Genomic DNA, 22,856 nt, shown 5'->3' with positions numbered 1-22,856 from the left:
GAGCATCAGCCCTAGATTCAGGAGGACTTGAGTTCAAATCTGGCCTCAGACACTTGATACTTACTACTTGTGTGACCCTGGGCAAGTCACTTAACCCCAATTGCCTCACCCCCCTCCAAAAAAAAAGACACAAAAAATCCTTATCAGTAAGCACTGAATAAGCACCTACCACATTACAGCACTAAGAATACAAAATAAATCTGAAATTGTCTCGGCCACTTACCTTCTATCAGAATAGAGACTTAATACATGCTTATCATACAATTAAGGAAACTGAGCCACAGAGCAGTTTAGTGACCTGCCTTGGTTAAGGGGAAATCTGAGACTGGAACCCAGGTCCTTAGATACTGAGCCTCCATTTCTTCATCTCTAAAATGGATCTATCACTCACCTTGTTTCACTGAACCAACTGTGCAAAGGCGAGCTGCTATTAATAATTCAAAAAAAATTCTAGCTATGGCAGCAGTGATTCTCTTAAAGACCACATTTTTCAATCACAGTTAAACTAAGGTTGGAACGAAAGGGTAGGGTCAGAAACAATGGCATCAAAGCCTGGGGGTAAGCAAATAAAGGTCAGGAACATCTGAGGACAAGTTCAGATTGAAGCCCCCACAGTTTGGAAAAGGGTATGGTAGAAAGGCAGAGAAGAAAGGGTCAAGAAGAATTGAATACCTGACTGCCCCCCCCCCCCCGCAGAGAGATCTCCTCCCCTAGCCCTGACCCTGGCTCACAGGTTAACTAATCCCTAAATGCTTGGTTCATCTACTTCCTTCTTGGGGGTTTTAATACCCAATCCTAAAGGAAGAGAAGAGGTCGTGTTTACCAAGGGCAGGGACAAGTAACTCGGTAGAGTCAGGGGTGATCTGATGTTGGGGAAAATATGATTACAAGGGTATGGGCAAATAGAAAGGGATGAAAAAATCTCTCCTTAATTTGTGTTCATTTAAGACTGGTCTCATTATTGTTAATCTGATCAAACATTGACCTGTAGCAGCCTTTGCAGACCTGTACAGAACACACTCCTAATGAATTTTTCATAACTCCACAGAGACATTTTCTGCACTGACTGTTAATCATAAGCCACTGTAAACATGGAATTTCAAATCCAATTCCATCTTAGGACCTCAGGTTTTGTTTTCCGTTACTTGAGATCCCCTTTAGCTTCCTGCTGTTTCCGTGGGTCCCACTCCTTTGTTACTGCAGGGCTACACATGTTTCATAGAATCTTTGAACTGGTAGGAATCTTCAAAGGTACCTAGTCCAACTGCCTCATTTTACAGAAAAGGAAAATGAGGTGCAGAGAGGTGCATCAAATGATCAGAGATTTAGAACTGGAAGGCACCTGCTGGTTCAGTCCACTCATTTTACAGAGGACGAAACTGAGGGTGGAGGAATAGGTAATTTGCTCCAGGTTACATGAGTAATAAATGGTAGAGATGAGCTCTCTGACTGCAAAACCAGTACCATCTTCTTTGTACTGTGCCACCCAACTATCCAAGTTCAAGGGTCCTCAGAAGCCAACTCAACCTTTAAAAAGAATTCCTTGGGGCAGCTACGTGGCACAGTGGATGAAGCATCAGCCCTGAATTCAGGAGGACCTGAGTTCAAATCTGGCCTCAGACACTTGACACTTACTAGCTGTGTGACCCTAGGCAAGTCACTTAACCCTCACTGCACCACAAAAAAAGAATTCCTTATATAGCATTTCCTACAGGAGGTCATTCAGTTTCTGAACCTATAAAGAGAAGGAGCTCTCTGCCTCCCAAATCAACTTCAAGACCTACAAGGATGGGAAACTCCCTACTTGGTAAGGCGACTTGAAGACCTATAATGAGAGGAAGCTCACTACCTCCCAATGCAGCTTGAAGACCTACAAGGCAGGGAAACTTACTACCTGCCAAGATAGCTCATTCTACTTTGGAGCAGCTCTCCATGAAGATGTTTTTCCTGACCTCAAGTCTCTTTGCCTCTTCTACCTGCTTAGTATATAGTGCCTGGTACATAGCAGGTACTTAGTACAGTGCCCAGTACATAGTAGGTGCTTAATAAATGTTTATTGACTAACTGATTACTTAAGCCCTTGGGGGCCAAGCAGAAAGAGGCCAATTCCTCCTATGTGAAGCAACTTTTCAAATATACTTAAGACACATCACATCTGCCCTAGTCCCCAGCTTTTCTCCATGCTAAACATTTCTAGTGTAGTATAGCTGATAAAGTAAAGGACCTGAAGTCAAGGATTCCCCAACATTTAATAGTTTTGTGACCATAAACAAGTGACTTCACCTCTAAGTTTGACTTTCTTCATTTGTAAAATAATTATGTTGAATTCAATGGGGCAGCTAGGTGGCGCCATGATGGATAGAGCACCAGCCTTAAAGTTAGGAAGACTCATCTTCATGAGTTCAAATCCAGCCCCAGACGATTACTGGCTGTGTGACTCTAGGCAAGTAGCTTCACCCTGTTTGCCTCTGTTTCCTCATCTCTAAAATGAGCTGGAGAAGGAAATAGCAAGCCACTCCAGTACCTTTGTCAAGAAAACTCTAAATGGGGTCAAGATGAGTCATACAGGACTGAACCAACTCAACAACAATGAACTCAATGGCCTCTAAGGTCTTTTAATCCTGTGACCTCTCTGGGCCTCAGTTTCCTCATTAGTAAAATAACAAAATTGGACTCAGTAACTCAGTAGTCTCTAAGGTGTCTTTCAGCTCTAAACGTATTGTCATATGAACCCCTCTGCAACCCTCTATAAAATGAGAGATTGGACCACATGGTCCCTTCCTGCTCAAGATCGCTGATCTTACAACTTATACAAATTTCAGCACATGTTTTAATCTCTCTGGGTCTCAGTTTCCTTACATGTAAAATGAGGGATTTGGATGAGATGGCCTCTGAGCTCCCTTTCCACTCTAGTTCCACGATATTGTTTTTCCAGCAATCTTGGTTTGTTTGGTTTTTGTTTTTGTGGGGCAATGGGGGTTAAGTGACTTGCTCAGGGTCACACAGCTAGTAAGTGTCAAGTGTCTGAGGCCGGATTTAAACTCAGGTCCTCCTGAATCCAGGGCCAGTGCTTTATCCACTGTGCCACCTAGCTGCCCCCACAGCAATCTTAATATTGGATGAATACTACATATGATCCTTGACCTAGTCAGGGCATAATACAATTTCTTTACTTGCTCTTCCTCCACATATCTTTCCTCTTCAGCAATATCAAAAGCTCCTTGAGGCTACAGACCTTGTCTTCTATTCATTGACTCCACAGTACTTAATAGAATGATAGGTATACAGAAGGTACTCAGCAAATGCTTGTTGACTTCTACCAAGACAAAGTGGCCTATAGCCTAGCATGCCTCTTCAAGGATTCAAGTCCTACCTCTGACAAACGACTATGGAACCCTGGGCAAATCAGCTGACCTCCCAGTGCCCCCCAGGCCACTCTCAAAGACTACGAGTTGCAGAACAGGTATTGATCTGCACTGTTAGAAGTTTCCTCATCAGAAATTCCCTATCACGGGTCTGGTCCAGAAATAAAAACTAGCTAACATTTATTCAGTTCTTTAAGGATTGCAAAGTATACTACAGATGGGATTTCCACCAGATAACATGCCAGCAGTATATTTGAACCTCATTTTATTCAAACTTCATTGTCTTTATTATTTTTTTTTTAGTGAGGCAATTGGGGTTAAGTGACTTGCCCAGGGTCACACAGCTAGTAAGTGTTAAGTGTCTGAGGCTGGATTTGAACCCAGGTACTCCTGACTCCAGGGCCAGTGCTCTATCCACTGTACCACCTAGCTGCCCCCCAAACTTCATTGTCTTTAAATGACCACTAGTAAGAACAGCTGACTAAGAATAGATGGAAAAGTAATAGAAGTTAAGAAGAAAGGAAGATGTAGAGGACTCCAAATTCCAGTTGTATGAAAGCACCTTACTGTTGAAACAATGGAAGTTAGACCTATGCAATGAAATACTGTACTAGACTCCCATATATCGTACCAGCAAGTAGATCATATTATTCTATGTCCACAAGAGCACAACCGGATGACTATAGACATATAGATCAAGACAGAATCCTGAAGCTACTAAGTAACAGATTTTACTGGCCCAAATGGCAGCAGATGTAATTGAGAAGTGTAAAATTTGTGACTAGTGTGTACAAAGAAAAGCACTGCTGACTCACAATGCATGTCTGGAAACTCTAAGTACAAGGAAAACCTTAGAACTTGCATTGACTTTTTTATCTTTGTGTATATCTCTATTACACTAATTAGCTCATTTAAGCAAAGAAACAAGATAATGGCCCCTAAGGTAACATTTTTCCCTCCTCTTCAGCTTTAGGGAATTTTAGACAAGAACTTTTTAGTTCAATTGCAATTGCTCTGAGCCCCCAGTTAGGAAAATTCCAAACATTTAGGCAGATATTGGATCTCTATCTAATTACATATTTATATCTATTTCTGGTTAACCCCTGGTTAGCCTTTTAAAACCTAACTTTTGCATATGGAAGGAGATGGTAAGAACAGAAATTATATCATAGTAGTAATTGATCATTTCACCAGGTATGCTTGAGTATACCCAACCAGAAACCAAAAAGCTAGTCCACAGTTATTCATGTATGGGGGAGGGGGAAAGACAGGGAATATTTCTTAGTGTATATATTGCTTTCCAGAATCCACTCTAACCAAGGCAAAGACTTTAAGAACAAGTTAACCAAGAAAATGCTAGATTTGGCAAGGTAACGAAAAGTCTACAATTATAGCCTACCATCACAAGGAGCCTCATTTTAACCACATGCTGCTGGGCACATTAGAAACTCTGAGACCACAACAGAAATGTCAGTGGAGTCGACATGTGTCATTTCTAGTATATTCATACAACTCTAGCAGAAATTATGCTACTGACTTTACCCAGCACTTGCTTATGTTTAGGTGAGAGCTATCACTACCTATTGATTTGTTTTAGAGACTCAGAGGATAAAGATTATGCAAGTATTTAAAGTATATAATATTTTTATTTTAAATATTTTGATATTTAGATATTCACAATTAGTACAGCTCTCAGATGAGAACATCTCAATAGAGCTTTGTTAAAGTCAAGACCTTCAACAAGGTAACAGAGTTCTATAGAGAAAGTTTGGGGATACGCAAAATGAGCAGGGTGATGAAAAACTAACCTATAGAAGTTTTGAGAAATTAGGCATCTTTCATTATTTATAAAATATTTTCAGAGAGTGGAATAACTCTTATAAAGGAAAGAATTCACCACAACCACTTACTGCCCACAGGAGGATTAGCTGCATTTCCTCATGAACAGGTAGAAATAAATGATCAATACTTCCACAAACTAGAAGCAAAGGAAACTGACCATTAGTTGTATAAATCTTGTCCAAACCTGTTAGGTCTCAAAAATGATGCTTCCAATGAAGGAGACATTGTGTGTTCTTACCCAACAACCTGGCCTCAAACTGAAGAGAGTCCCATTTCAGATAGGGGGAGAAGACTGAACCTAAAGGCAACCTCCTTGTCTAGAATTCCAACTATAGAGACTCAGGGTACAAAGACAACCTCCAGAGCACAGAAATACTATTAGGCAGCCTGACAGATCCTAAAAGTTCAAATTTAGGAAAGCAGAACTATAGCAATGATGATGGTGGTGGATGAAAAATCATCAACCAGCTTGGCCAGAGGATGGGAAAGAACCATAGTTCACAAAATAGCTGGACTCATTCAACCTATTTCCAAACTAACCAGATGTCAAAGGTGAAATGTAAAAAGAGTTACAGCCAACAATTCTAGAGATTACCCATGTAAAGGCACTTTGTGTATAATTGCATATATTTTCTGATGCATGTGCTAATTAGTACAAGTTCAAGTTATGCTTTTGTTATTTTGCCATTGTTTTTATTTGCTTCATTAGTTGTGTCATAGTTACTGTATAATAATGATGATAATAATAGCTAGCTTTTGTTTTACATATGTTAATAGCAACATCTGTCTGTTAGAAACACACTGTTTAATTCATTATTCACATACACACTAATAATTATATGGTTTGTTCTTTATAGGCTTATTGATATCATAGCTAGCTTTCTTTCTTTAAAATAATAAACACTTTATTTAAAGCTTTGAATTCCAAATTTTATCCCTCCTCACTGCTCTCCACCCTCCCTGAGGCAGTAAGCAATCAGATATAGTTTATACATGTTTTATATAATTGTAAAACATTACCATATTAGTCATTTTGTATAAGAAAACCTAAATAAAAGAAAAAATGAAAGAAAGTGAAAAAGAGCAAGCTTCAGTCTGTGTTCAATCAATATAAATTCTTTCTTTGGAGGAGGATATTATGCTTCATCATTAGTCCTTTGGGATCATCTTGAATCACTGTATTGCTGAGAATAGTTAAGACCCTCACAGCTCTTTATTTTATTTTATTTTTTTTTGCGGGGCAATGAGGGTTAAGTGACTTGCCCAGGGTCACACAGCTAGTAAGTGTCAAGTGTCTCAGGCCGGCTTTGAACTCGGGTCCTCCTGAATCCAGGGCCGGTGTTTTATCCACTGCGCCACCTAGCTGCCGCATCACCGCTCTTTATTAAACAATGTTGCTGTCACTTTGAACAATATTCTCCTGGTTCTGCTCATTTCACTATACATCAGTTCATACAAGTCTTTCCAGGCCTTTCTGAAATCATCCTACTTGTCATTTCTTATAGCTAGCTCTCTCCTTGATATATGTTATTTATGATTATTTGTACATGTACTATGGATATGCATTCTGACAATACGCATATATTCCAACCTGCACGCGATCTAGACAGCTAGTCGGTGAAGCACCCCTTCCAATAATACTTTTTTTTTTTTTTAGTGAGGCAATTGGGGTTAAGTGACTTGCCCAGGGTCACACAGCTAGTGTTAAGTGTCTGAGGCCGGATTTGAACTCAGGTCCTCCTGACTCCAGGGCCAGTGCTCTATCCACTTCGCCACCTAGCTGCCCCCCAATAATACTTTTTATTGTGTACCTCTATTGTATGTATTATTAATGAGCATTTGTTTTCCATGGTATCATAGAATGATTACCTGAGATATTTGGATAATCACCTTTGTTACTTTAAAATGCTGCTGTTTCTTTTGGTTTTTGTGCTGTATAATTCCTGATATCAAGTATACCTGACTAGTGTTTGCAAGGGACTGAAAAAGTTCTGACCCCAGGGAGGAATGTAGCACCTGTATTGGAAATGCTGCTGTGAAGATGGAAGATTCAAGCAGATGCTATTCCAGAGTTCATTGGTTTGGTGACATTTTTTAACTTGGGATTTTAACCTGGGATTTTTTTTTTGGAGTCTTTTGGGAGAAGGAAACCAGGAAAGAGGAATTTGTTTTCCATCTTGGTAGAAGCACAGGCAGCTGTTTCTTTTTTTTTTTTTTTTTTTGTTTTTTTTTGTTTTGTTTTTTTTTTTTTTTTTTTTTTTTTTTTTTTTTTTTAACACTCCAATGCCAATTTATTATTTTTTTAAAAGGGTTCTGTGTTATTCTAGGGTTTTTTTGTTTGTTTTGTTTTGTATAATTTTACAACCTTTAAAAATTACAGAAGTTGTAATGATCTAATACTATTAACAGCCATTCAGAAAAACTTTCCCTCCCTCCCAACAACAATCCAGGGGAAATTTACAAAGTCCCATAAGGATGCCAATTCAATATGGCCTCTACCCTGGCACAAACAAAAGCGGAAAGATGAGAAGAAAGCTGAAAGTGACTAAAATGGGAGAGCTGTGAGGGGCTGGGGCGTTGTTCTTGGTCTGTGCTCTCCAGTGGCAGTGCCCGTTCCATGCAATGATGCTGCTGGATGCCTTGTTTTCTCAATGCTCTCTTCCCTCTCACCCCGTATCCTCCTGTGACCTGACTTATGTGTCATGAAAATCCTTCAGCAGCGTTCTCCTCCGCTGCTCAGCTATGTGCATCTGATTCTCCAAGTCCCCTCTGTCATAGCTATCTGCTCGCTCCACCTTCCATGACAGGTTCTCAATTTCTGCCTCGAGCTGGGCCTGCTGATACTCAAACAGCTTCTTCCTCGGTCCAGACTCCATGTAGTATGCATATGGATACGTGTATTGCAGCGTATATCGACACTTGGCTAGGAGCTTAGCAGCATTCTGCAGGTATTGCCAGTCGATCCAAGTCCCCAGATTGTTCATTACTCTTTCCTGGATCTTCTCATGAATTCGTTGATATGTCTGTGCCTCTAGCTGTAAGCTCTTATTATGATTTTCCCACCTCTCAAAGTAGAACAAGTACTTCTTAAGGGCCTCCCTCGCCTGGGCCTGCTGACTCTGGTTTACAATATCAGGATTTTCTTTGTACCGACTGCACTCGTAGTACTCGCTGCCATGGGTCTTCCAGTCTCCTAGACACATCCAGCAGAAATCATGTTTACACTTAGAACATTGCATGTGATTGCAGCCTCCATTCTTCTCAATACAGATATTGCACTTGGGACAATCTTTAGTGTGAGCACTAATGTAGTTTGCCGTTTCTGAGTCGTCTGCACACTTTGTGAGCCATTTCCGGATTGTGGCGCAGTCTGTAGGGGCATGATACATCTGACGACACTTGAAACAGAACACCTCGTTGCATCGATTGCACTGCACTCGTCGAGCTCGAGGCTCCTGTACCTGGATAACCATGGGGCAGTCTGCACCAGGACATAGCTGGAGCTGATAATGGCTCTCCACGTAGTCCCTGAAGAGGTAGCGCCTGTATTTGTCTTTCAACTCCTCACTAGGCAGCAAAGGAAACACAAAATCCTCTGGTGTTCTGAGAAGGCAGTCCTGAGCCATACAGGAGACCCCAACTCCTACACCGTCTTTCACCAGCACTGTACAATGCTGCTCCCAACAGCTTCGGCAAAACTGGTGCTGACAAGCCAAAGAGAGTAAATTTTCCTTTCGAACAAACTGCATGCACACTGCACAGTGATGGGAGGAATGTACCATTACATGTTTCGATGGACTGGGCTGAACTCGGGCCTCAACTAACAGCTGAGCAGAATTGGACTTGTGTCTTTCCAGTATCTCTGAGATTTGCCAGTGGAAATTAACTAATACAAGTTTAGCCACTGAATGAGACACCTTTAACATAGTGGCCAAATTGGCCATGTGCTCGTTCAGGGTGCCCTCTGACTCCTTGTAAGTTAGGCAGGTAAACTGGTATTCTTCTGGATCAAAGGCATCTGCTCCCTGTTGTTCGACATCATTTGCTACCCCCTCATAATAATCCTCTATATCCCCAGGGTCCTCATCCTCTTCCTCGTCTTCCTCCTCACAATTTGGGTCATAGTCCTCTTCATTGCTGTCAGATCCCTGGCTATTCATGTCCACAGACATTTTAGTGTCCTGCCAAGTTGCAGATCAGGAAAGCAGTTGCTGTTTCCCCCCCTCCCCCCCCAACTTTACTTCTGTCTCAAATGCATTAGGTACTTCTGTCTTTAATATTCATCACAGTTGAGCATCATGGTAAATAAAATAAAAACCAAGTACAGAGTTTCTTGAAGATCTGCCAAGTAGATGTCACCCAAACACTCTATACCATATGATTTCCATCCGGGCGTCCGGGTCCCCGCGGTCGATGTGCCCCGGGCCGGGCCAGGCCTGGCCGGGGCGGGACCGGGGACAAGAGGGAAGGGACCGGCGGTACAGGGGACAGGACCGACGCGGCTCCCTCAGGCTCCTTCCTCCGGCCCAGCTGTTTCTTTATGAATAATTTGTTCCTCAACTGTTATACCTCATGAAATTACTCTTCCCCCTTTATGAAAAAGAATATCAGAAGAATGATCTCCCTTGTTACCTCAGCCTCCTGGTTTCCCTCAACACTCAGATCAAATCCCACTTTCTGCAAGAGACCTTTCCCATCCTTCCTCCTGCCTCCTACTACTACTGCCTTATCTCATATCATAATATCATACTCCTAAGCAAGTAATAGTTTCTACAAACAGGAAAGTCTATAAGCTGAGAATTACAAGCACATACATACATACATACATACATACTTACATCTAAAAGAGATAGGCCTTTGAATCAAAATTGAAACAACCTGAGCAGGACCAGTAATCATGCTACACATAGAGCATCTACCCCCTTTAAAAACCTGCTATAATTAAAAAACAACCCTATAGACAGCAACTTGCCAACTAATATGTATCCCTGACAAGAACTCCACCACTCCCCTTATTTGTGGGGTATCCCCTTGCTACCAACACCAAACCTTACACACACACACACACACACACACACACACACACACACACAGAGTGTATCCCATTTTATTACTAATAACAAGTCTGTAAGGTATGTGTTTTCATTATCACTTTTTTACAGATGAGGAAACTGGGGCAGGAAGGGCAGTTAAGTGACTTACCCACAGTTACACAGCTCCTAAATGTCAAAGATGGAATTTGAATGCTGGTCCTCCTTGCTCCAACCTCTTCATACCACACCAAACTCATGCAGGATGGGTGGGGATGTCCAAAACCTCTGTGTCTTGTTCCTCTCATTTCAACTACTTAAAGATTTATTCCATCCTGATACAGTCAAACTTTAATTATTGGGAAATGGATTATAATAGCAATATTTACATCACGCTTTAAGGTTTGCAAAGTACTTAAAACTTACTCACAATATCCCAGGGTGTTATTTTAAGGATGAGGGAAACTGAGGCATAGCGTGATTGTGTGACTTAACCAAGGTCAGAAACCTAGTAAATATCAGAGGTGACCTTCAAAGCTGGCTGTATGCAGCCTCCAAATCCATCATTCTTATGCAACGCACTCAGCCATCTCTTTATCTGCTCTACAGTTTTATGAATATTTTATTTCTCCTCTTTCCCCTTTTTTCTGCCTGAATCTCTTCAAGACTGAACAAAACTGGCATAAAATTTAAAATCTCAAACAGGAAGATTTGAAGTCCATTCGTTTGGTCCTTGGGAGAAGCTTCGGGAAATGTTTGGGGAGGGAAATTAGCCAATTTTCTAATTATGCAAGGCTTCTACAAGGCTTCAGTGTGAAGAGTGTTAGCATCTGGAGGACCTCACATTCCACAGGGAATTATTTTTTCAACTTGGATTATGGGCTGGATCTCCTCCATCCCTAGTGGTGGATTCATTGGGTGAGCGACTCTTCCTGTTTTATGTCTTGCCTGATATTCATGATCAGTAAGTCACTGAACAGAGTTAATATGGGAGTTACATCCTTTCAGAAATCTTTAATGATTTTGATGTTTGGATAGGAGATGCCTTGCTAAAAGACAGCCTTCAAGATGGCCCTTTGCACTATCCAGTCAGATGCTTTTTCATAATCAACAAACAATAAGCACAGTGGGTTCTTGTATTCTCACCCTATTTGCATCATGTGAAAGGGTAAGCATATGTTCCACAACAGACTGTCAATTGTGAAAGCCTGCCTCTTCCCTCAGACCCTCATTAATGATGTCTTCAATGAGTGTATAGTTGATTTTCAACGGGTTTTTTAAATAAATAAGCAAGCAATCACATAGGTGAGTAGGTCATGTTTTCATGGCCATATTTGGGGGGTATTAATAAGGTCTGACATCTGTTTTTCACAACTTTGGTACCTTCTCCTTGGGATGCCCTTGTGAATTCATTCCTTAATACCTTCACAATCATTTCAACTTTAGCAATTTCTCCTTTAGATAAATTTGCTTTTTCCAAGTTTGCTTTCCTTTCTGCCATCTCTGTGTCTCCTATAAACATATTTGGGACTACCAATGTTAGAGTCCAAGTGTGGTTTTTCTATTGTTTTTAATGGTTTGAAAGAAAACATGTTATAAAAGTTTTCACAGATCTTTTCCATTCTTCTTTAGTCTGTTGTCCTTCCATTTTCATTTTACAATTCTTTGAGGAAGTTTTAATTGGATCTCTTGATAATCTTTCTTTAAACAGATTTTATTTTCCACTGCTTTTCTCTATTATTGTTATTAGTGTTAAATATAGATATGCGTTATCCAAACCTATTCCTCATTAGTAAGACACTGGAAAATTGTTCATAAATGTAAAACCATTACTAATCTTCACAAAATTTCCCCTCCCCCCATGAAGCTTAGAAAATTCCTTTGAAAAAGAATTATTTTCCATCTTCATCTATTCATGTGAGCATAGAAATAAATCTAGACCTGAAAGGAAACTTAGAGATTGTTTAGTCCAGAGATTCCTAAACCTTTTTTGTGCCCTGGACCCCTTTGGCAGTTTGGTCAAATCTATGGCCCCCATTCTCACAATCAACTTTTTCAATGACTAGAATAAAACACATAGATTTGCAAAGGAAACCAATTGTACTGAAATACAATTATCAGTTTTTTAAAAACCAAGTTCATAGACCCAAGGTTAAAAACCCCCTCATCTAGTCCAACACTCACATTTTACAGGTAAGGAAACTGGGATATAGAAGGGTTAAAAAAAATGAAAACCAAGGTTACGCAGGTGATGGTAATTAGCATAGCCAGGCTAGAAACTTACACCCTCTGCCTCCAAATCCAGAAGTTTTTACCAGACCATAATGTTCTTTTATAAATGTAATGCTTTGGGGCAGCTATGTGGTGTAGTGGATAGCACACCAGCCTTGAATTCAGGAGGACCTGAGTTCAAATCCGGCCTCAGACACTTAACACTTACTAGCTGTGTGACCTTGGGCAAGTCACTTAACCCCAATTGCCTCACCAAAAAAAAAAAAATTAAAAATAAATGTAATGCTTCACCTCCTTGCTTGCCCATCAGTGACCACTGCCAGAGGGGCTGAGAAACCACAAGTACCTATGGCAACTGAAAAGACTTTTCCTCAGGAAGCAGAAAAATAGTCATGCTTGAACTTGGAGTTAAGAATTCCAGCAAGAAAAAAGAAAAGAATATCTTTTGACAGTCTGCAAAGGGAAGGTGGGAAGTCTGAGGTATGGTCTGATGAACCCAATCCCTATGGGTGCCTTGCTTCCCTGTCCCTTGCACTAGAGTGGTTGTGAGCTGAAAAGAGACTCTCTCTCCTCCATGGGAGTGCTGGGGGAAACTGAGGCAGAGCCAATAGGAACTGTTTTCCATATCACCACTATTACCACCACCCATCTACCTTGTCTTGCTCAAAACTCTTACCCCTAATAAACTTCAAGTTGATTTCTGCCAGTCTCCTTCCCTCCAGGAAAAGAAAGAAACATTCCATCACTACACACTCTCCCCACTCATACTTGTAAGTGGTTGACTTTTACTCCAAAAACTTGTTCCCTGCTTGTTTATTGTATTTGTTTATTAATTATATATTTATTCCCTCTTGCTGGCTGCTATCTCCAGTCATCCTGATGTATATCTCTGGAGAAGAGAGTGTGGCTGGTGACTTTGTACGACCCTCCCTCCCTTAAATCCAATTCATTGCAAGTCATGACATCTGTCGTGGTCCTCTTTGAGAACAAAGGACAAACATTTCCTCTTGATAGAAATGAAATTTGGCAGCTGCCAATGCTGAATCCTCTGGTGCAGAGTGGGAAGGGGAGAGAGTATTGGAGGGCGCAAGGTTCTTTTGCCCCTGAGGAGATGAACATTTTTCTTATTCCAGCTGGAGCTACGGTGAGAAAGGGAAAAGAGACGTTTTCTTGTTCTTTTAAAGGGAAAGAGACAATATTCCTTATCATTTTGAACTGGTGGTTGAGGTGGGGAAGGAGATCCCAGGGATACCCACAAGACAGAGAGTACAGATAAAGAAAAATCATTCCTAGACTAAGAAGGAAAACCATTAAGGTCACCTAGAAAGAGGTAGAGTGCTGGTGCAGTGGGTAGAGTGCTCTGGACTAGAGGCAGGAAGATGTGAGTTTAAATCCAACCTCAAACACTTAACTAGCTTTACGACCCTGAGCAAGTCACTTTGCCTCTGTTTGCCTCAATTTCCCCATGTGTGAAAAGGGGATAATAATAGCACCTACCTCCCAGGATAAAAATGAGATAGTTTATGAAGTGCTTTGCAAATCAAAAGGTGCTATAAATTGTGTTATTTTTGATGTACTCAATATTATCAATGGAATGTGAATCTCCTTGAGGTCAGGACCTGTTCTTGCCTTTCTTTGTCTCCCCAGCACTTAACCCAGTGCTTGGCACATAGTAGGCACTTAATAAATGTTTACCAATACCAACATTATTATCCATGAGTACTATCATCCCCTTCTCTCTTTATGGAAACTCATCCTTGGGAATTAATGTTTTTGAAAGGTTATTTTTGTAATATATGTGTGTATATTGTGTGTATGTGTGTGGAGAGGGAGAGAGAGAGAGAGAGAGAGAGAGAGAGAGAGAGAGAGAGAGAGAGATTGATTTTTTCCTGCCATTAGGATTTCTACATTTTCCCAAGGGAAAAAAAAATGGGAAGGCACATACTTTCCCAACCATCCTGAAAACTCCATTATTTTTATTTGCTTTCTGTAATTCAAGATTCTTTGTCCAGTTTCCTAGAACTATGTTCTTTTGAGTGAACCTTTATTTTTTTTTTTTGCATTTTTAAGATGCACGTATTTTTCTTTGGCATTTTCTTTTTTATCCTCTGTAACTTTATACACTTTTTATTACTGGATAATTCTACTATTTTTTTAGTTTGATTTTCAATTTTGTTTTTAGGGTGTCATGAGTCTCCTAGTGGGCAGCTAGGTTGTGCTGTGTGACCATGGACAAGTCACAACCCTACTGGCTTCAGTTTCCTTATCTGTAAAATTATTTGGAGAAGAAAATGGTAAACCACTTCAGTCTCTTTGCCAAGAAAACTCCAAATGGGATCACAGAGAGTCAAACACAACTGAAATGACTCAATAAATCAGAAAGAATGTTATAAGTACAAACCCTTCCCTCCCATAATCAATATGTCTCACTATCATAAAAATGATATTAATACAAAAATTTTGATGATGTTAATTAATGCATAATAATATTATAATATAATTTATAATATGTACAGATATAATATATAATTATATTAAATTGTATAAATATACAAATTATAATATATATTTAATTTATAATTGAATGTAAGCAAGTGATATTGATTTATGGTGTATTTGATCAATTATTTACTTTATTTAATGTTCATTTATTTGTTTATTCATTTATTTGCAATCAATTGTTTACTGTTAGTACATGGGAAAAGCTTTTAAGTTTGTTTTTTTCAAAACCTTATGTTCCTTATCTTTGTTCCATTGATGCTAATTTGAATAATTTGCTTTTGGTTTTATCTGCGACATACTAATCTCCACTTTATTATACCATTGTGGTATAACTTTGCATATTTAGTGCTTGAGTCAGCGTTGTAGGTTTTGCTGAATATTTTAAACACAAAGCAATCTCTTAAGAAGTTGAGGGCTGAATTGTTCAAGATGTATTGTTAGGTTATAGTTTTTGAATCCTAGAAAAGTGTCCTGATTTAAGGAGTAGATATAGAGCATAAGACTAAAATATTTTTTAAATTATAAATACAGTAGCATCAAGCAGGGATAGACCCCTCAAAAAGGGCTCTGTGAATTATCAGACACATGTGATCATTCCGAAATTCTGATGTACAGACAGTAGGAGAAAGAACGTAGAAATTCATCTTCAGCTCTATCCTGCCAGAAAAAGGAGATGCTTTAAAAAGTGGGTGCCCCCAAGCAAAGAAAGACTTCTAGAGAAACCAAGTCACATTGAAGTTTGAAAATGATGTTTTCATCATAACAGAGGTTCTTAACTTCTCTGGTGTCATGGATCCCTTTGGTGATCAGTCTGGTGAAACCTATGGACCCCTTCTCAGAATCATGTTTTAAATATTTGAAGAAAAAGCCAAATTTCAGTTAAAAGTAAGTGGTGATAAAGATAGATTTTTCCCCCATCCTAGGTAATGGGTCTTCCTGAAATCTAGGTGGATAGAGCACTAACCCTGAATGATGGGAGGACCTGAGTTCAAATCTTACCTCAGACACTTACTAGCTATGTCACCCTAGGCAAGTCACTTAACCCCAATTGCCTTAAATATCCAGGGCCATGTCCAGCTATCCTGATGTATATCTTGCCACTGGATTCAAATGGCTCTGGAGGAGAGAGTGATGTTGGTGACCTTGCACAGCCCTCTCTCTCTTAAATCCAATTCAATGCAAGTTGTGATATCTGTCGTGGTCCTCTTCAAGAATGAAGGACAAACAACAGCAACAACAATCCATGTACCCCTTCAGGTCTGTGGATCCCTACTCTATAGGTAAGATTAAATCCAAACCACTTTGAGGTATGACATGCACAAATTAGGGATCTTCTTGAAATGGGAACCAAAGTCCCAAAAATAACCATGGGAAGCCTGGATTGGGCATTAAATACTTGGAATACATTGTAGCATCACCAAGCACCTGAATTAGAAAAAAAGGAGTAGACTGATGCAAGTGGTATGGTACATGAGAAAGAACATTGGTTTTGGACTCCGGGGGCCTGGGTTCGGATCTTGCCTCTGTCATTTACTACCAGTGTACCCTTGGGCAAGTTACTTAAACTCAATAAGCCCCAGTTTCCTTATCTGTAATATGAGAGGAGTGGACTAGATGGCTTTAAAAGTCTCCTCCAGAAGAGTTTCTATTTGATCCTGAAGGTAATAGGGGACCACTAGAGTTTAAGAAGGAGAGCAATGATAGGGTCGGACCTACATTTTGGGAAGATGGCATTGGCTGCTGAGTGAAGGATGGACTTCAGACAGGGAGACCCACAACAATTGAAACTGCAAGGCAGTACATATCCATTATCTCCTTTAAGGTTCCTTATAACCCTGCGAGCTAGGTACCACAAATATTATTATGCCCATTTTCCAGATGAGCACACTGAATGCTTATGGTTGCACAGCTAGTATCTGTGATGGGTATCTGAATCAACCAATCAGAAAGCAGTAAGTGTTTGTTATGGGCTAGGCACTAAGGATGCAGAGAATTTTTTTAAAGCCTTTGCTCCTGAGAAGATTCCACGTAAACCTAAGTCTCCCCGAATCCAGGTCCAGTCTCCTACCTACCCGTGGCAGATTACTGGAGTCTGCCATTAGAAAGAGTCCTCAGGAAGAAATGAGACCAAAAATAGGATCTCAGGTGAGATTCTGAACTTTTCCAGAAGTCACTTCTTATCCCTTAGACCAAAGGCCTTTTATTACCTCATTCAGATCATTTCTCTTAATAATCATCCTATAAAAGAAAATAAAGGCCAATTCCCTTTCTAATGATCTTGGGAACAGAAGACAGGATGCCCATAATCACCATGAGATTCCAAAGTTCGGTGCCTCATCTCCTCTGACCTAGGCTATTACAATAGCCTCCCAAGTGGCTTCCCTGACTTCACTTCCCTCTTTGCCAATCTATCCACCACCCAACAACCAACACAATCTCCCTAAAACAGAGGTCTGACCATCTGCTGCCACAGTTCAAACATAGTCAATGGCTCCCTATTGACTTGAAGATAAAATACAAACTGGGTTTAAGTCCCTCTAAAATTTGGCTCCAATATATTTTCCCAGGCTTATTCAACAAGACTCTCCTGCAGGTTCTCTGATCACAGTGGACAGACACCTAACTGTTCCCTAAACTTAATAGTCCATTTCTTGTCCCTGAGCATTTGCCCAAGTCATTTCCCCAGGCCTGAAATCCACACCCTTCTCCTCTCCTCGGAATCCTTGCCTTCTTTCAAGGTTCGACTCAGGTATCACATGGTCTATGAAACTTTCTTTGGGGCCTCAATTGCTAATCACCTCATCCTCCACAAATTACCTTTCAGAGAAATGTTCACATCAATAGCCAATTGTTAAAATTGAGAAGACCCCATCTTTTTTTTCCCCCTGTCCTATTTCCTTCTCCAATCTCTCAAGGACAGGGCTGATGGAAAATAGAATTAACATTCTCTTCATTCTGGGTATTGCTACTCTACCCAACTAACTCAGACTTGGATTAGGGATAGAGATTCTTTGCCTATTTTGCCCAAGAATGGGTTGCCTGGGTATAAGGATAGTCTCTGTCCAAGAGTAACATAGTATCACTCTTAGCCCTTCATTGGAGTAAGTGAGCTCACTTCCCTTTATAAAGTTCACCTCTCAGTAAATGTTAACCAGTCAGAGTTGATTGCCACCCTCAGGAACACTTCTCTTCCAAAGGACATATAAGCCTTGAGTCCACCACCATGATCGTCTTTGGCATTTGAGAGTGTCACATTTAAAATGCTGGCATTATTAATAAAATGACTACCCAGAAATCATTTCTCTCAAAATTTTTTTAAGTTACACCTTGTATTAATTGATCTGTTTACATGACAGCCAGCCCATAAATATTTATTATGTGCCGGGGGACACTGTGCTAAGCCCTGAGGATACAATTTAATGGGGGAGACAACATATAAACAACTATGTACTAACAATAGAGAGGAGAAATGGGAAATCACTAAAAGAAGAAAGGCAGTAGAATTAAGAGAAAGGTAAAAGTGATCTTCCTCCTATTGGATTGTAGCCTCCTTAAGGGCAGCAGACACCATTGACTCTAGATACTCAGAACATAGAATAGTACCTCACGGATAACAGATACTGGGCATAAGTTTTTGGCAATGAAATGAAGGAGATGGAGAAAATATAATCTATTGTTGTTTGTTCAATTACTGATATCCAATTCCTTGTGACCCCAAATGGAGTTTTCTTGGCAAAGATACTGGTTTGCCATTCCCTTCTCCAGTTCATTTTACAAATGAGGAAACTGAAGCAAACAGGGTTAAGTGACGTGCCTAAGGTCACACAGCTTTTAAGTGTCTAAGGCTGGGTTTGAACTCAGGTCCTCCTGACTCCAGGCCTGGATTTCTATCCACTTCGACACCTACTTGCCCTGTGAATAATCTACTGCATAATTAATACAACTCCTCTCATAGCATGTCCTGATAAGAGTCAGAATTGGCTTCTCACACAGTCTAGAGTGAAAACAGTGGCAAGAAAGTCTGATTCAGGGGGCAGCTGGGTGGCTCAGTGGATAGAGCACCGGCCCTGGAGTCAGGAGGACCTGAGTTCAAATCTGGCCTCAGACACTTAACACTCACTAGCTGTGTGACCCTGGGCAAGTCACTTAACCCCAATTGCCTCACTAAAAAAAAAAAAAAAAAAAAAAAAAAAAAAGTCTGATTCAGAGGCTAGTCTGTGGAGAAACAGTGTGGTGGGGTAGAATGACCACTGCATATAGAATTAGATAACCTCAATGTGAGTCCCATTTCTACCCCTACTAGGGTAGAGATTACTGGCCCTGGGACTCTCAGATCCTTTAATGTACAGAGATGATGATACCCTATCAGAATCACAGAATTTCAGAGGCAAGAAGGCACATAAAAGGACACATTACTTTAAGAGTATCTGAGGAGCAGCTAGGTGGTGCAGTGGATAAAGCACCAACCCTGGAGTCAGGAGGACCTGAGTTCAAATGTGACCTCAAACACTTGACACTTACTAGCTGTGTGACCCTGGGCAAGTCACTTAACCCCAATTGCCTCACACACATACAAACGAGTATCTGAACAGGAATCCCCTCTACAACATACATAATAAGAGGACATTCCCCTTTTGCTTAAAGATTTCCAGTGAGGGAGAACCCATTTATTCCAGGATCAGCCTGGAAAAGTTCAAAATGTTCAGAAGTTATTTCTTGCTTCAAAAGCCTAAATTTGCTAGAATCATTTGTAAACAGGAAACAATAAAAGGTTTCCCATCAAATGCAAAAGTAAAGCAAGTAGGGTATCTTTCCCCAATGTTATTTGTCAGTTCTAGAAAGACTAGTAAGCAGTAAGAAAAATAGTCAGAAACAGGCAAAGAGGAGACAAATTATCTCTATTTGCTGATATCACAATGATTGGCTAAAACTAAGAAGAAAACCAGACCAGAGAATAAACAAAGTGAGACAAAAGGTTTAGCAAAATGAAGACACAAAAATCAACAGCATTTCTTTTTAGCCATAATGAAATTCAGTAGGAAATAACAGAAAAATAAGTTCCATTCAAAATAACTAAAAACATCCACAAATATTTGCAGGTAATCTATGAAGGCACATTCAATAATTGTAATTTAAAATGCTTTTCAGGGGCAGCTAGGTGGCACAGTGGATAGAGGACCGGCCCTGGAGTCAGGAGTACCTGAGTTCAAATCCAGCCTCAGACACTTAACACTTACTAGCTGTGTGACCCTGGGCAAGTCACTTAACCCCAATTGCCTCATTTTAAAAAAAATGCTTTTCAAAGAAATAAAGAACAACAAATAATTGGAGGAATATTTATTGCTTATAGTTGGGTCACACCAATATAATAAAAAATTGACAATGCTACCTAAATTAGTATAATTAATATACAGATTTAGTGTTATAATGGTCAAGATTCCCAAGAGACATTTTATGGAGAAGAACAAATTTTTAAAAATTGTTTAGTGGAACAAAATGTCTAGAACCTTAAGGAAATGATTGGGAAAAAAAAGGAATAAAGAAGGAATGGCACTGCCAGATTTTAAATTATACTGTGAAGCATAATTATCCAAACTACTTGGAAATGGTTAAAAATAGACAAGGAGGGGCAGTTAGGTGGCACAGTGGATAGAGCACCAGCCCTGGAGTCAGTAGGACCTGAGTTGAAAGCCAGCCTTAGACACTTGACATTTATTAGCTGTGTGACTCTGGGACTTAGCTCTGATTGCCTCACAACAGTAATAACAACAACAAGAGACAAGGAGGTCCATGAAAGAAACTAAGTAAGGAAGAAACACAATTTAACTTAACATCCCAATGTTTAATAATAAGGACAGCAATTACTTACAAGAAAAACTTGCTATTTTACAAGAATTCTGGGAAAACTAGAGAGCAGTTTGGCATGTTATATTTAGACCAATACCTCACACCATATACCACAGTAAATTATGTCATAAAAAACTAAGGAGAAAAACCCAACTAGATACCTTTCATGCCTATGGCTGAGGCAGGGAGTTCTATCAGAAAAGATAGAATAGTTTCAATTACAGGAAACTGAAAGGCTTGTGCAGAAACAAAATCAAAGCAACTAGGATAAGGAGGGAAATTGCTAATTAGGGCAGGGGGAGGGGAAATTTTACACTGAATATTTATGATAAAGGTGTGGTATACAAGATATATAGGAAATTAACAAAAATATATAAGACATTGAGTGATAACCACTGGGTAAGTGATCAGAAACTATTAACAAACAGTTCTCAGAAGAATTTGTTGTTGTTGTTCAGTCATTTTAGCTGTGTCTGACTCTGTGACCCGGTTTGGGATTTTCTTGGCAAAGATACTGGAATGGTTTGCCATTTCTTTCTCCAGCACATTTTAAAGATGAGGAAACTGAGGCAAACAGGGTAAAGGGACTTGCTCAGGGTCACATAGCTAGGAAGTGTCTGAGGCTGGATTTGAACTCAGGAAGATGAGTCTTCCTGACTCCAAGCCCAGCACTCTATGCACTATGGAGCCTCCTAGCTGCCCCCTCAAAAGAATTCCAAACTACTAACAACCACGTGAAAAAATGTTTTATATCATGAATAATAAGAGAAATGTACATCAAAGCAACTCTGAGGTTTCACTTAATACCAAGCAAACTGGCAAAGATGACCAAAGAAAATTTTAGAATTATCAGTGTTGGAGGGGCTACAGAAAAAGATACACATTAACGAAGCGTTGGTATGGCTGTGAACTGATTCAACCATTATGAATTCTGCTTTTTAAAAATAAAAATGCTTATCCCTTCTGACCCCGAGATCTCCATTGCTAGGTGTATATCCTAAGGAAGACAAAGATAGAAAGTTCCCATTACACAAAAAAATTCATAGCAGAATTTTTGTGTGGTGGTAAGGAACTAGGGGAAAAAGTCGAAACAGCTGATAAGTTGTTCTGAATGGCTTTTCCCCTCTTTTTTATTCTTTGTTATAAAGGATCACATTCTTGAAGGGAAGGAGGAGAAATGTATTTGGGAATGAAGATGATGTAAAAAGAGAAAGTAATACTATTTTTTATTTAAAACTCTGAATTTGCTTCTTTATGACTTCTATATATTGTCCCCAGTTTTGCCCTCTTGGACCAAAAATAACAAAAATCTCTTTTATGGGACAGCTATTCAATTATATGAAGACACCTATCATGTCTCCCCTGAGTCTTCTCTTTTCCAAGCTTAATGTCTAGATTCCTTAAACAGATTCCTTTTAGAGCATGAATTCGAGGCTTTTCACCTCAATGGTGGTTCCCATTAAGACTCTCTCTAGCTTGTCAATATCATATTGGATATTATGAAGGTTCCCATCAGGATGCCCTCCAGATAGTCAAATATTACTAAAATGTGCCACCAAAAAATGAACATGTAATAGTCCAGATTTCATCTGACCAGGAAATAGTAAAGCAAGACTATCACCTCCTTTTTTCCTGGAAGTTATTCATCCTTTAATAAAACCCAAGACCACTTTAGTTTAATTGGCTGCCATAGCTTACTGCTAACTCATTCTAAGTTTATAATATACTAAAACCCAAAAATTTTTTTCAGGTGTACTGATTCCTAAATGTGCTTCCCCCACATCATTCTTGGGAAATTGATTTTTGACACCAAGTTTAGACTTTACATCTATCCATAGTAAATTTAGTCTTATTAGATTTGACACAATGCCATAGACCATCAAGATCCTTTTGGATCCAGAGCTTGTCTTACACTCTCTTAGTTATCCCTCCAAGTTAGAAATCATCTGAAAATTTGATGTGCATGAGATTTATCCTTCATCTGAGTCATTGATTAACTACTGAAGGGCCATGTGCAGACTCCTAGGGCACTCCATTG

At 39.7% G+C, this 22,856-nt stretch overlaps 2 protein-coding genes across 4 annotated transcripts in view; both read right to left on the bottom strand.

Annotated features, from left to right (window-relative positions):
• KSR2 (kinase suppressor of ras 2) overlaps nt 1–22,856 on the bottom strand; it is a 651,354-nt gene that overhangs the window by 612,350 nt on the left and 16,148 nt on the right. The window lies entirely within an intron of this gene.
• On the bottom strand, nt 7,490–9,422 carry LOC122738806 (E3 ubiquitin-protein ligase ARIH2). Its single transcript, XM_043980719.1, has one exon. The coding sequence runs from the start codon at nt 9,377–9,379 to the stop codon at nt 7,901–7,903; it is 1,479 nt and encodes a 492-aa protein (XP_043836654.1). The 5' UTR covers nt 9,380–9,422; the 3' UTR covers nt 7,490–7,900.

Source organism: Dromiciops gliroides, chromosome 1, assembly GCF_019393635.1.
Source record: "Dromiciops gliroides isolate mDroGli1 chromosome 1, mDroGli1.pri, whole genome shotgun sequence".
NCBI lineage: Eukaryota > Metazoa > Chordata > Mammalia > Microbiotheria > Microbiotheriidae > Dromiciops > Dromiciops gliroides.
This window is presented reverse-complemented; position numbering and strand designations above follow the sequence as displayed.

What these genes read in the sequence shown, in the direction of transcription:
- LOC122738806 (XM_043980719.1), bottom strand. Translation starts at nt 9,379, where the DNA reads ATGTCTGTGGACATGAATAGCCAGGGATCTGACAGCAATGAAGAGGAC.